We start from the raw sequence: 12,769 nt of genomic DNA on the forward strand, positions 1-12,769 counted from the left end.
ATTAAATATTTTTTAGTGAAAAAATACTTCAAAAGGATTTTCATGCTAGGAAAAGTTTTCAAAATTTCACCTACTATTAAAGGTCATTAATTATTTATAAAAATAAATTGAAAAAGAGTTTTTGGCAAGTGTAGATGGCTCTTTTTATATATAATTTTTAGATCTTAGTTAAGATCTAAAGTACTTAAATTATATAGAACTTAACTCATCAAAACATTTATGAAAGGATCCTAGTGTACTTGGTATGTTGTCAGTAGCCAAGTATTTGTGATTAAGAATTTGAAACTGCACAATATGATCCCTAATTGTCATAATTAATAAAAATAATAAATATGCTATCGAAGGCATAAATCAAAATGACTAGAATATTAGAAAATATCAAGAGTTTGTAGCAACTTGGAATTAGTATCAAAATGTATAATCAGGTATTATATCAGAAATTAGTTCCTTCTCCAATTTAGGTATACATAAAATTATTAATAAATCAAAACATAATATTATGGCAAAATTCTCACGTTCAGCTTATATTTATTAATGCTATTTGAAAATTAAACTTTCTGAAGTAGTAAATTATTTAGGTGAGAATCATGATTTTACTTAAAGCAAGATTTTTAAATCACAGAAAATTTTAAATGTTCCTTACCGGAGCAGGATTTTCCCATTTTTTTAAAAAGTCTTCTTTGGCTTTGGCTAGAAACTCTTTCACTGAAAATATATTAAAAAAAAAAAAAAAAAAAAAAAACCAAATTTTGACTTCTAAGAATATTTATACTACATACATAAATACATTACACATAAATATATTTGCTTAAAAAACACAGACTTAAGTCAACTATGGTTGCCATGAAACATGTATTCACAACCATGATTAGACTAGAGAGCTATTTAGTTTCTCTAAAGAAGAAGCAAACAGTTTCTCCAATTTCTAAGAATATCTAATACTGTTCTCTATGGAGGTCACTTTGCTAATTTCAAATTTAATAATAAAAATACTGTTCCTGAAAACATACCTGAAAGTAATGAAAAAAGTTAGAAATCAATATAGGACAAAATACTTATTGTAAATAAATAAGCCAGCAGATATTAACAGAGTAAACCTAAGAAGTAAAAAATCTGGAGAATGTGAATTTGTTGATTTGTGGAGTTTCAAAACTAACTGACTTTGACAAAGGGCTGTTTTCAGGTATAAGGATTTATATTATTAGATTTGTATCCTCTCTACTGAAGGTAAAGAGAAAGGGAAAAACTACAGACTAACACAAAGAATAGCCACAAAGACTTAAAAATAAAACAGAACAAACCACAACCAAAAAACCCAAACAGCTTAAAGCTCTTATTCTAAATTTGGAGCAAACGAAATGCCTGAATGCCTAATTTATAATATAAACTAAAGTAAAGCAATTCAAAACCAGATGTTTATATAATGATCAATAGTAGCCACATTATTTTATAGAGCTGTGGTTTGAAGTTTTAGATTTGATAAATGATGAATCATTTAAAAGGATTCCTCTTTTCATTGTCTTCCCACAAAGCTACTAACAATGATTTCTGTTTACAAAATAACTTCAGGGTTTTAGAAACAAATAGTAAAAAAAAATTCCAGAGAGATAAAATGGCATTAAGAAAATGTATTATTTTTCCCATAGTTAGGTTTGAGAGAGCAAAACCTAACTACACAAGAAGTAATTATTTTAGTCTTTCTTTTTTTTTGGGGGGGGGGAGTTCCCTTTATTCCTCTCATATCTGAATCTATAAATAAAGATGAAAGTAGGATTTAAATAGTGTTGAAATAGTAAAAGGCTAAACAAATGGCACAGTGGCATTTATTTCAGAAGTAATAATAAGAATGATGATAATGATGATAAAAAGACAAAAGTTCAATGAGGGGTTCACAAATACTTTAATAAGATCTTCTAATGATGCAGTAGTATTAAACTGAGGCATGTAAGACATATTGTAATTTCCTCCTTTACCCCCACTGAAGTACCTTTGGCAAAATACTGTTAAACAAGAAAGCTGTTGGCATTTTAAGTGCTTTGAGATTTCAAAATGGTGTTCACAGGCACCAACAGCAGACATTAGTTTTTATGTAACACTAGTGTGCATTTCTGAACATATTATTTTACTACTTTATATAAACTGTCACTTGTATTTTGCAAAATATTCCCAAAATACCTATTTTAGAAAATTTAAGAAAAATAATTTTTAAAATTAGAATCTTTCCATTATATGAAAATCTCATTCACCAAAACAATGAATCAAATAATTGCAACTACTTATGCAAATATGATCTAATTCTTCCTGGGGGTGGATTTGGGGGTGGAAAATTATTACATTTCCTTTGAGTTTAGGAAGGTTCAAGTCATCCTACTTCTAAAAAGTTAATATACTAGTTACAACTGAAGAAGAGTGGTTTTATAAGTAAGATCTTTTTTTTTTTGCATGAAACAGACATCTGCACATGCCATTGACTTGGAAACGACAGCTATAAAATAAATTAAAAACATAATTTATTGCTAAATGCAACTGTGGCTTTTAAGAAACAACTTGTGATTCCCAAAATATACCTCTGATTTCTTTTGAAAAATATTTTTAGTTATTTTCTATCTATAGAACTTGCACATCAAGTTGCAGTATAAACTCTCCAGATGCCTGCATGAGTATAGATAATTTGGAGACATGGAAGAAAATCAGGAAAAGGAAAAAATCCCTAACATCCTGTTTCAGCTTCTCCTGTCACTTTTTGCTAATTGGATCTTGAGTTAAGAAAAAACTAACTGGTCAAAGGAAGGACTGGCAGTATTTGCCAAAGATGGTAAGTTGAAGGAAAATTTCCTTTTTTCCTGCTTGGTGAATAAACTAAAGGAAAAATTTTAAGTACTACTGAATTTCATGCACTAATAGGATATTCAGGAAAATCTTTGAAATACTCTCTGTACTCATCAGTATTCTGAGTTTACTGTCAAGTAACACTGTAGAAAGTAAATAACAGTTCTCATAAAGGTCTTAGATGAAAATTATCAGAAATGGTGTGAATTAAAGATGTTAAATTTTGCAAATTATTTCAACAAATAGATTCCTTTTTAGAGTAAGGATAAGCATTAATTATAATGTCATTAAATAATTCCACAAAGAAAACTCTTCCTGCAACACTTTTTGTCACATAAGTATACATATACACATGAAATGTCTGGTTTATATGTGTACTACTTAGATGCAAAGATGAACACAGTTAACTCTTTGTAAAAATATTGGTTAACCAAAATATATACCTTATAAATATAAACACAAAAAATAAAATATTTTATAACATGCTAGATTATGAATAACTCTAAAAAAAATAAGCAATCTAGAACCATATGTATTTGCTTTGGATTTTATTATTTTTATACAGTGGTGAATTTAACTTTCTAAATGCTTTTCTCTAGTTATTTTTAAAGTTTATATCCACTGACATAAGGTGTTGGCAACTAATTAATAAAACGAGTGGTGGGAGAAAGCCAAATTCAAACACTGCAGCACATTTAATCTGGAGTTCCCTATAAAGCATACACTTGAAGTTCTCAATTGTTTTCTTGTGTTCATATATAAGCCATATCTACATTTACACTCAATTTAAACCCTTGTGATATCCTGCAACAGCCACAGGTTTTGGAGCTCAACACATGAGTTATAATATTGGTTGTAATGCTTCTTAGTAATCATCAGTACCTATCTGAAAACACAGTGATTAGTAACACTCCTTAGGAAAAAACATCTCAACAAAGGATTTTTCTGCAAATATATTTTGTTCTGTACTGGTCAATAATGGAGCAAACTAGGTACTAAAAAAATGAGGACACACCAAAAATTACCTCAATTTCTTCCCAGAAGTATATACTTCAATTACATTTATTTTCCATATAAATTTATTTTCTCTTCAGTTTAAGAAATACCAAAGGAATCTATATGTTCACCCAGGGTTGGCTTGTAGAAATATTTACCCACATTCATGAGATGAAGAAAGAAGAAACAAAGTGATAATTTTTATGCATATCTACAAGTACATTAAAAAAAACTTAAATCTTACCACCCTCAAAATATCTTTGAATATATTTATACACACGACATTGTTAAAAATTAGAGAGTTCATTTTAAACATTAGGAAAATTTATTAAAAATTCAAGTATGGCATATCTTTATTCCATGTTATTCAGATAATTCTGAAATGTTTCACTAATTATAGTTAGTAAATTTATTTACTGGGCAATTTTTGGTTCTGTGTTGCTGCTAGATTCTAGATTCCTACTGGTTATAAAAAGGGCATGTTGTTCATTATAGTATGCCATTATGCAAAGCTTAAAGGAGGTTATCATTCATGTTTTATAAGAAGGGTTTATAAATCTATTACTATACAGATTATAACTACTCCAGATGTTGAATTCTCCAGTTTTCTTTGTAATGTGATAAATGTCACCTCTCTCTTTGACACCTCTTTTACAATAAAAGCACAATTTTATTTAACTTCTTTTAATGGATGTCAGAAAATAGAAGGGAAACAAATAGAAAACAGAACAAAATAGAATATAAACTTCCTAGGGTAAATACCCAATTAAAATATTAGCTGTTTTACTCAAGATTTACAACTATATTTTCCTTTCAAAAACCTTTCATTAACCTGGGTTATCTAATTTAAGTGGTGTGTATTAATTTGTCTTATGTTACCCTGTACAGCTCCCACTATTTCACAGTGCTATATTTGTTGTTTCTAAAATATCACACAAGAAACTGCAATATAAATAATTTCTGTGGATAAAACTCAACATAAAACTAAACCATTTCTCCCATCAACTAAAATATTTTATTAACTCAAAATATTTTATAAAAATATAACTTTAAGAGGAGCATAACAACTTGCAAACAACCAAATAAAAAGTTTTAAAAGGTAACATTTGTTTTATTAAAAGTAATTGCCTACCAGATACTTCTGAAGAGGAGCAAGCTTGTATCCGAAAAATAAATTAAACAATGATTAAATGACACTCATAAAAACAGCATATTAGCATGAAATCACTTATGCACATTTTTACAAAATATTATGTACAGACTAAAACAATGTAGAAATGATTATTTGACTGAACATATTCAAATAGAATATTTTTAAATTAAATGGTTAGGAAATAAAATCAATAATTACTGTTCAGCGCCAAAATCAATACCATTCTAATTTTCCTTAAAACAGCTAACAAAAAATTTAACTCCTCATAGCAATAGCGCTAATAATATTAAGTAGCATATACTGAAATACACATCCTATAACTACTGCAATGCCATCTCTGGACTTCTATTCTTTTTCAAAACTCTACTGTAGGAAAGACACTCTGAATTGTAATACTTCATTAAGTCCCTTCTGAGAGACAACAGTGTCTTCCAGGTATTTTTACTTCATTGGTGCTGGTTTAACAATCTTCTCAACATTTATTGAGCACTGTTCAATGGTACCAGAAACTGAGCTAGACTCTGGGAACACAACAAAGAATGAACATATCTCCACTATATAGGAGATGAGAAGCTAAAGGGGAAATAGATGAACCACTGTAATAGAGTGTGACAAGGATTACAACTAAGAAATCTACAGGTGCTATTCAAGCTCAAAAGAGGAAATTCTTGGGTAGTAAGGTAAGGCATAAAAGATGATGCAGCATTTGTGCTGAATCTTGAAGGATAAACAGTTCCTCTGGCAGATGAAGTTGAGGACAAAGACAGGCTGGGATGATCTTGAATCAAATGCATAAAGGAAAGAGCATGGTTTACTCAGGAAATGTCAACAGACCTAAATAGCTGCAGCATAGGGTAAAAGTGTACAGCAGCAGTGGGAGGTGAAGTGTATGGGCAAGAAAGTGCCCAATCAGGGAGGTAGCTACTCGCCACAGCGACGCTTTTCAGTATGTGGAAAGGCCCAGGAGTAAACTGAGTTATTCACAATTGCTGTACTCCATTTCTTCTGGGAAATAGGAGGCAAGATCACTTGGCTAAAGAAAGAGGGGAGCCAGAGTAAGGAGGAAGAACAGTGGGGGTTACAGGTCTGAATATTTTAAATCTTGATGGCTATCCATTTAGGGAATAAGAGAAGGAGCTGTTCCTCTAAAATTTTCTATAAGGGAAAGAGCAAGTATTAGGTACTATAAGCAGTCGTTTCTTAATAGTATCTTTTTTTGTAATAAGTTAAAATTTTTTTTTACTGAGCAGATTATAATTCATGGTCCCCCTAATCTCATGTAATTAAATTATTTTCATCTTCATTCTTTACCTAAATAAAAGCATTATTCTATTTAGGTTATTTAGTGTATGTCAGAAAGCACAAAACAGGATGGGAACGGAGGTAAATTAGTTATGAAAATACCAAGTTCTATCAACAAATAACAATACAGTCTCTTCCAAAACCTCTAGGAAGTGTAAATCTAGTAGACTGTAATACTGTCTTCTGGCACCCCTACTTCAAACACTCACCTCTTTAGAACTCTATATGTTATTTCTAAGTATACCTCCCCACACACATACATGCTGTAGTACAAATATTTTCAGTAAATACAAAATATTCTAGTTGCTACAGAATGCCTCATAAAATGCAACTTATAGCAACAAAGCAAACAAATTATTCTGTAAAAAGTGGTTTCCTACCAGATGCTTCTGATGATTTGCGTGCTTGATCAAAAAGAATAAATTAAACAGATTAAATAACACATAAAATAACATACACACAAGAAGTTACCAACCCATACATGTTCATTAGATATTCACACACAGGAATAGAATGAAAAACACATATTCAAAAGTGTTTTATACAATGATTACAATTAATTCTTTGGATACATATATCTTTTTAACCAGTCAAAACCCTACTCTGGAAATGTATTAATGAAATATCATATTTCTATCCCTTTAATCTGAAGAGCAATTGTGTTCACTTTGCTGAAGAGACACTTTGCTTCACCATATTCAAACATGTTCGTTCAAAGCAAATTCACTGTAACCTGAAAATGACAGTGGGTATAAAAAACAACTTTAATTACTATAACTGTTATTTGTGTAGTTCAGTGGATGGGACCACATAACAGCACAAATGGGCCTACTTTTCTTTTCTAAGATATTAATTAGTCTTGCACAAAATCACACATGAATGAGTGGTTGAAAACTTAATAGGCAATAAAGGCTATTCTTATTGCAATACTGCTTACATTTACTCTTCTGTCCTCTCCTTACAATTTTTTGTTAGTTAATTCTTTATCAAGTCTTGGTTACAAGTGAACATTATAATTGACCCACTCTTTCACTACACTGTTAAAAAAATTTTAAACTTTTGGTGAGACATATATATTTAAATGATCAAATTATAGAAAGAAACACATTAACTTATTTGACTAGTATCTATATGGACAGATGGATACACTATGAATTCACACAGTGTACTCGTTCACTACAAATCACATGTACATGCTTTCTCTCCAAACTTGCTCTCTGTCTAGGGATGCTGTGGATTTTCTAGGCCATCCAAGCCATGTTTGACTGAAGATGTTCCCTAAAGGATTTTGTGATAAAACTTAAAGTAAATTTATAGTCATAAAACTAATGACCCAGGCAATTTTTGAAATGCTCTTTGAAATGTACTTTACTTCCTTAATTGTTCACTGAGGCTTTTTCTGAGAGGATATTTTATCTAGCAGAAGCATATGCTAAAGATTTTCCATTTGGTCCTGAATTCAAATGTTCTGTCTTGTTGCGGAAAGTACAGAGATAGGAGTGGATCCCTAGATGATAGGGTATGCACGTTTTCAACTTAACTAAATAGTAAGTGGCTCAATAAATGGTTGTGCTAGTTTATACTACCACTCTATCCTTGATGATCCATATCCTCAACAAAATATGTTACTGTTTAATTTTTACTTTCTAATTTTTGATAATCTAATGGGTATAAAATGATATCTGCTTGTTAAATATTAAATATCTCAGTAGAATTTTATACCTTTTTTCTCTTAAAGGTCTTATTCTTTTATTAGATTTATTCCTAGGTTCTTTAGAGCTTTGGTTGCTATTGTAAAAGGGAGACTTTTTAAAAAATTACCATTTGTTTGTTGCTGATGTATAGCACATAGTTGATGTTTATATACTGATATTATATGGCAGACTGGCAGACTCTCATTAATTCTAAAATAACACTAGTAGATTCTCTTGAATTTTCTATGTAGATAATCACATATCTGTGAATAATGATAATTTTTTTTACTCCAACTTTTTCTTGTCCTACCGTGTAGGTTATGACTCACAGTGTTATACTGTACAGATAAAGACAATGAGCATTCTACTCCTGTTCCTAACTTCAAAGAACACGTTTCTAACTGCTTTTCTTTCCCATACTTTACTTGTGAAACTATTACTAGAATACATATATTTAAGAAATTAAGAATATCTCCTTTTTAATTCTTTGAAAAATTTTGTACAAGATTAAAATTTTTGTTTTTTGAACTTGACTATAAAACTGTCCAGTCCCAATTTTGCTAAGTTTTCTTTTTTTTTTTTTTTTGCGGTACGCGGGCCTCTCCCGCTGCAGAGCACAGGTTCCGGACGCACAGGCTCAGCGGCCATGGCTCACTGGCCCAGCCGCTCCGCGGCATGTGGGATCTTCCCGGACCGGGGCACGAACCCGTGACCCCTGCATTGGCAAGCAGACTCTCAACCACTGCACCACCAGGGAAGCCCATGCTAAGTTTTGAATAAACATTTTAACTATGATTAAATCTTAAATAGGTACAGTTCTAATCAGTTCTCTTAAAAGCCTTCTCCATGAACTACGCGTTGACTCTGATGAATATTTTCTATTCCACTGACTTTTGCTCATGTCTCTATTAGCTTTTTTCCTTCTTTTGATTAACCATACTGTGCTTTCTCTAACTTGTTTACTTGCATCCTTACATCACAAATGTCTTTCTCTTTTCCTAACATACACATTTAAGATTTTGGCTCTAAATCCTTTAGCTGCACCCCACAAGTTCTGATACATAATTGAATTTTAAATTTATGAGTTATTTCTTGACCTGTGTGTTATTTGAGTTTTTTTAATTTCCAAATATAACATTTGTGTTTACTTATTTAATTAGTCTTTTATTATTGATTAAACTTAATTGCTTTGTGGTCAGAGACCACAGCCTATGTATCAATTCTTTAAAGTATATCAAATATGTGTAGTCAAAAAATCAATTTTGTAAGTGTTCTATATATTTCTGTGTATTCTCCAATTACTGGGTGAGAATTCTTTATATATATCTATAAATCTTACATAGTTATAATTTTTCCTTCTAAACGGGTCAATTTTGTTTTATATATTTTGAGGCTCTGTGGGAAGTGCATACAATTTTTTTCTCTTATATTTCTTTTTTATGTGATTAATTTAAATGGTAGCCTGTATGTGACAATTCTACTCTGACATTCTTGGTAGGGTCTAATGCTGTTTTATCTGCTAAATATCTTTTGTTGTAGATTGTTTGTGTGTGTTATGTATCCATTTTGGCTTTGGACTCTGAACTCAAAGTTCAGTGGGGTTTTATCTGTGAGAAAACTGCAGGGTTTGATATGAGGATATGTTTTGTATTAGCTTCTGCCTGGCATCCGATAGATGTTACCAGCCTGGAACTGTTACTCTAAGGTATTTTATTTAAAATTATTAAACCACACAATTAATACAGATTATAATGTGAAAGCTACTGAAGAAGCAGCAGTTGATTACAAACTCTCAGGAAAAGCATCCCATACACATGCACACACAGCCCTCCCCCCTCCCCAGGAACCCAAGCCAAGAAATGTGAGCTTCCTTATTTTCCCCGTGTCAGTGGAGATGTTTTATTTTTTAGTCTATGCTTTCCCTGAGGTTATGATCCTTTGAGGATCCTGGCTTTATACACAAGTCTAAGAAATCCCAAGTTGTATGGATCAAAGAACTTTTCTGTCTCTGTGAGGCCATTTAAAACAAAAGCCATTTTGTCACCAAGGTATGAAAATTTCCTCAGGGTAGTCAAAGTATGCTCCCCCTTACAGCTCTGGTTTTTCACTTACTATTTGACTTTTTGCACACTGGGGATTTCTATTATATTCTTGTAAATTCAAGTATTCATTTAAAGGGATGCTTGTTATATTTTATTCAGTATTTCTATGTGCTGTTGTATCTTCGTTAATTTTTGGTCTAGAAGGATTTTCAAATTATCCAGTCTGCAATTTATGGATTTTTTTCTGTATAAGAAAAAAATGTGTGTTAAGTTGTAAGATGCAAGGAGAGCTGGATGTTTGTGGAATTCATTTTTTATCCTCGTAATTCAAACTTCCATCAGGATATATTTAGGTGCTGGTATTTTTGTTAATTTTTGTCAACACACAATGAGCTCTTTCAGTGTATACTTTTAGGATTTTCTTCTAAGTTTTCCTGAATCATAATTTTTTATGATTGTTTCTGTTCTATTAGTCATTATCTGTTCTGAAGGAATGTTATTCGTTCAATTTGTAGAGTTCCTACTTTTATCTAACATACTTTTCACCTCATAATTTTTATCCTGTCCATTTTCCCTACATTCTGGTAGCTTTTATCAAGTTAGCTCTTTACATGTTCAATTTACCTTCCTGCAGTGATTATTTTGCTCTTTACTGCTTCTAATGCAGCTTTATACTCTACAAATGCCAGGTTCATTTTCTTATAACCTTTTCTTACATCATTATTGCTTCTTTTCTATTCCTGCCTCTCGTCCAGCTCTCCTCTCATCCTAGTCTCTTGTTTCATCTTTTTATCTTTAACGTCTTATTTTATAGAGTCCATGTTCACTTGAAATTTTTAAGAATTCCACATAGACGCTATCTATAATTTCCTATTGTAAACCCTCCTTCATAAATATTTTCGAAACATAAGTTCATTCTCTTCCTCTTGAAGGCTGTGAACTTATCCTTGAGCACGATCTCTTTTATAGGTTCCACATTGGTACTTTTCTTGTTTATTCATTCATGAACAATGAGAAGCCTTTCAAAACTTTACAAATGCTCCCCCCAAATAAGATGGATCCTCCCACCTCCTATTTGGGTATGTTAGAATCAACTTCTCAGATCTTTTAGTTGATATATATATATACATATTTATATTATCATTTAAATAATCCAAAATGGGAATGGAGCCAGGACTATAGGGTTCCTTACTACTTGTGATGCCCATCACATCAGGGAAGAGCCCTGTTATATCTGGAAGAAGAAAAGCCACTTTCTCAGTTTGATTAGACTAACAAATTTCTGGTTGTCCCACTATTAATTGTTTTAGAATGAAAGAAATCAGCAGTGTTGGATTTTCCACTCATCTCTCCCACAGTCTTTCTTAAAAGCTTCATCCATCCAAGTTAGTAAGGGTGAAATTATTTTTATTTCTTTTCCATGAAGGCAAACTACTCAAAATAAAACTGTTAAACTTTGGCATCTGATCTTCAATCTGATACATACATTTCTAGGCAAGTACCCTTCCTTAATTCCACTGATATACTGTTTTTCCAATTTTGTGTTCTTAAATTTTCAATTTAGAAAATATTGATCTAAAAAGGGGAATTACTCAAATGCTTTTGCTCAAGTCTGTAACTTTCCTGTAATTCAAAGCATAGCAAATCTTTTTCAGAGATTTGCCCTCAACTACCACAAGGCCAATCAGAGTTTTCATTTGAGATTTTGATATAATGATGCTAGTTATGTTCCGATAAGCACATGAACCAAAAAAATCAAAATACATGACTGATATTCTTCATCAGTAATGTAATAAAAGTGTTGTACTATATAAAAAATGGATAAGTTTTAATCATTCATTTATTTCACAAGAATTTATGAGTTCATTACTGTGTTTGGGGCACTAGGGTAACCACTGGAAACACAGAGATGAACACTGCACTATCCTTGACTTAAGGAGTTCAAAGGATGGTGATTGGAAACTGATATGCAAATATATAATTTCAGTATAATATAAATAATTGTTATAGTTTATATAAGTTTGCTTTGGGAGTATAGAGGAATCATCTGACTCTACAGAGTCAATAATGGAGGCACTGAAAAGCATAGCTGGTTTTCAGAATTTTTATAATAAAAGATATAAATATGGAAAGGGAGCAAGGAATAATATGTAGTATAATATGACTAGATCAGAATTTTATGAGAGTGGTGCAAATAAAGCCAGAAAGGCAGGGCACTGCTCTCATATGCCCCACTAAGGAGTTTAACCTTTATTTGAGAGGCACTAAGGAGTAACTGAAAGTTTTCACGTTGGGTTAAGAAATGGGTGTATCTGCACTTTTAAAATGGCAGCATGGAAAATGGTCTGGAGGGATATAAAACTGGAAGTTGAGACCAGTGAAGCTGTTACTGCAAAAGGATTGAAAAGATACAGAATTCCTGATCCAAAAGCATTCTCAGTGTCAGTGATAATGGAGAAAATTGAGTGATTTTGAGACATTTCTAACGTAGAATCAATAGAAATTTATGGCTGAGTGCATGTCTGGGGAGTAAGAAACAAGTTCAGTGATTACAAGGCTTCTGTTTTAAGTTCCTGCATGGCGAGTGGGATCATTAACAAAAATCAGGATGAATGAAAAAGGAGCAGATTTGGGATGGAAAGAGAAAATTCACTTTTGCACTGAACATTCAGGTAACAACTGAAGATGTGGGACTGGATGAGATCATTCAGAGAGAATGCAGCATTAAAAGAGGGCTAAAGATAGATTCCAGA

The 12,769-nt window shown here is 31.8% G+C and overlaps 1 protein-coding gene across 2 annotated transcripts in view; it reads right to left on the minus strand.

Annotated features, from left to right (window-relative positions):
- PRKACB (protein kinase cAMP-activated catalytic subunit beta) overlaps positions 1 to 12,769 on the minus strand; it is a gene marked incomplete at its 5' end in the record, with an annotated part of 145,016 nt that overhangs the window by 50,079 nt on the left and 82,168 nt on the right. For both annotated transcript variants that reach the window (XM_082664354.1, XM_082664353.1), the window contains one exon: positions 644 to 705. In XM_082664354.1, the coding sequence (XP_082520480.1) occupies positions 644 to 705 (62 nt within the window). The remainder of the gene's footprint in view (positions 1 to 643; positions 706 to 12,769) is intronic.

The sequence above is a fragment of the Grampus griseus genome (genome assembly GCF_964374135.1).
Source record: "Grampus griseus genome assembly, chromosome: 1".
Lineage (NCBI taxonomy): Eukaryota > Metazoa > Chordata > Mammalia > Artiodactyla > Delphinidae > Grampus > Grampus griseus.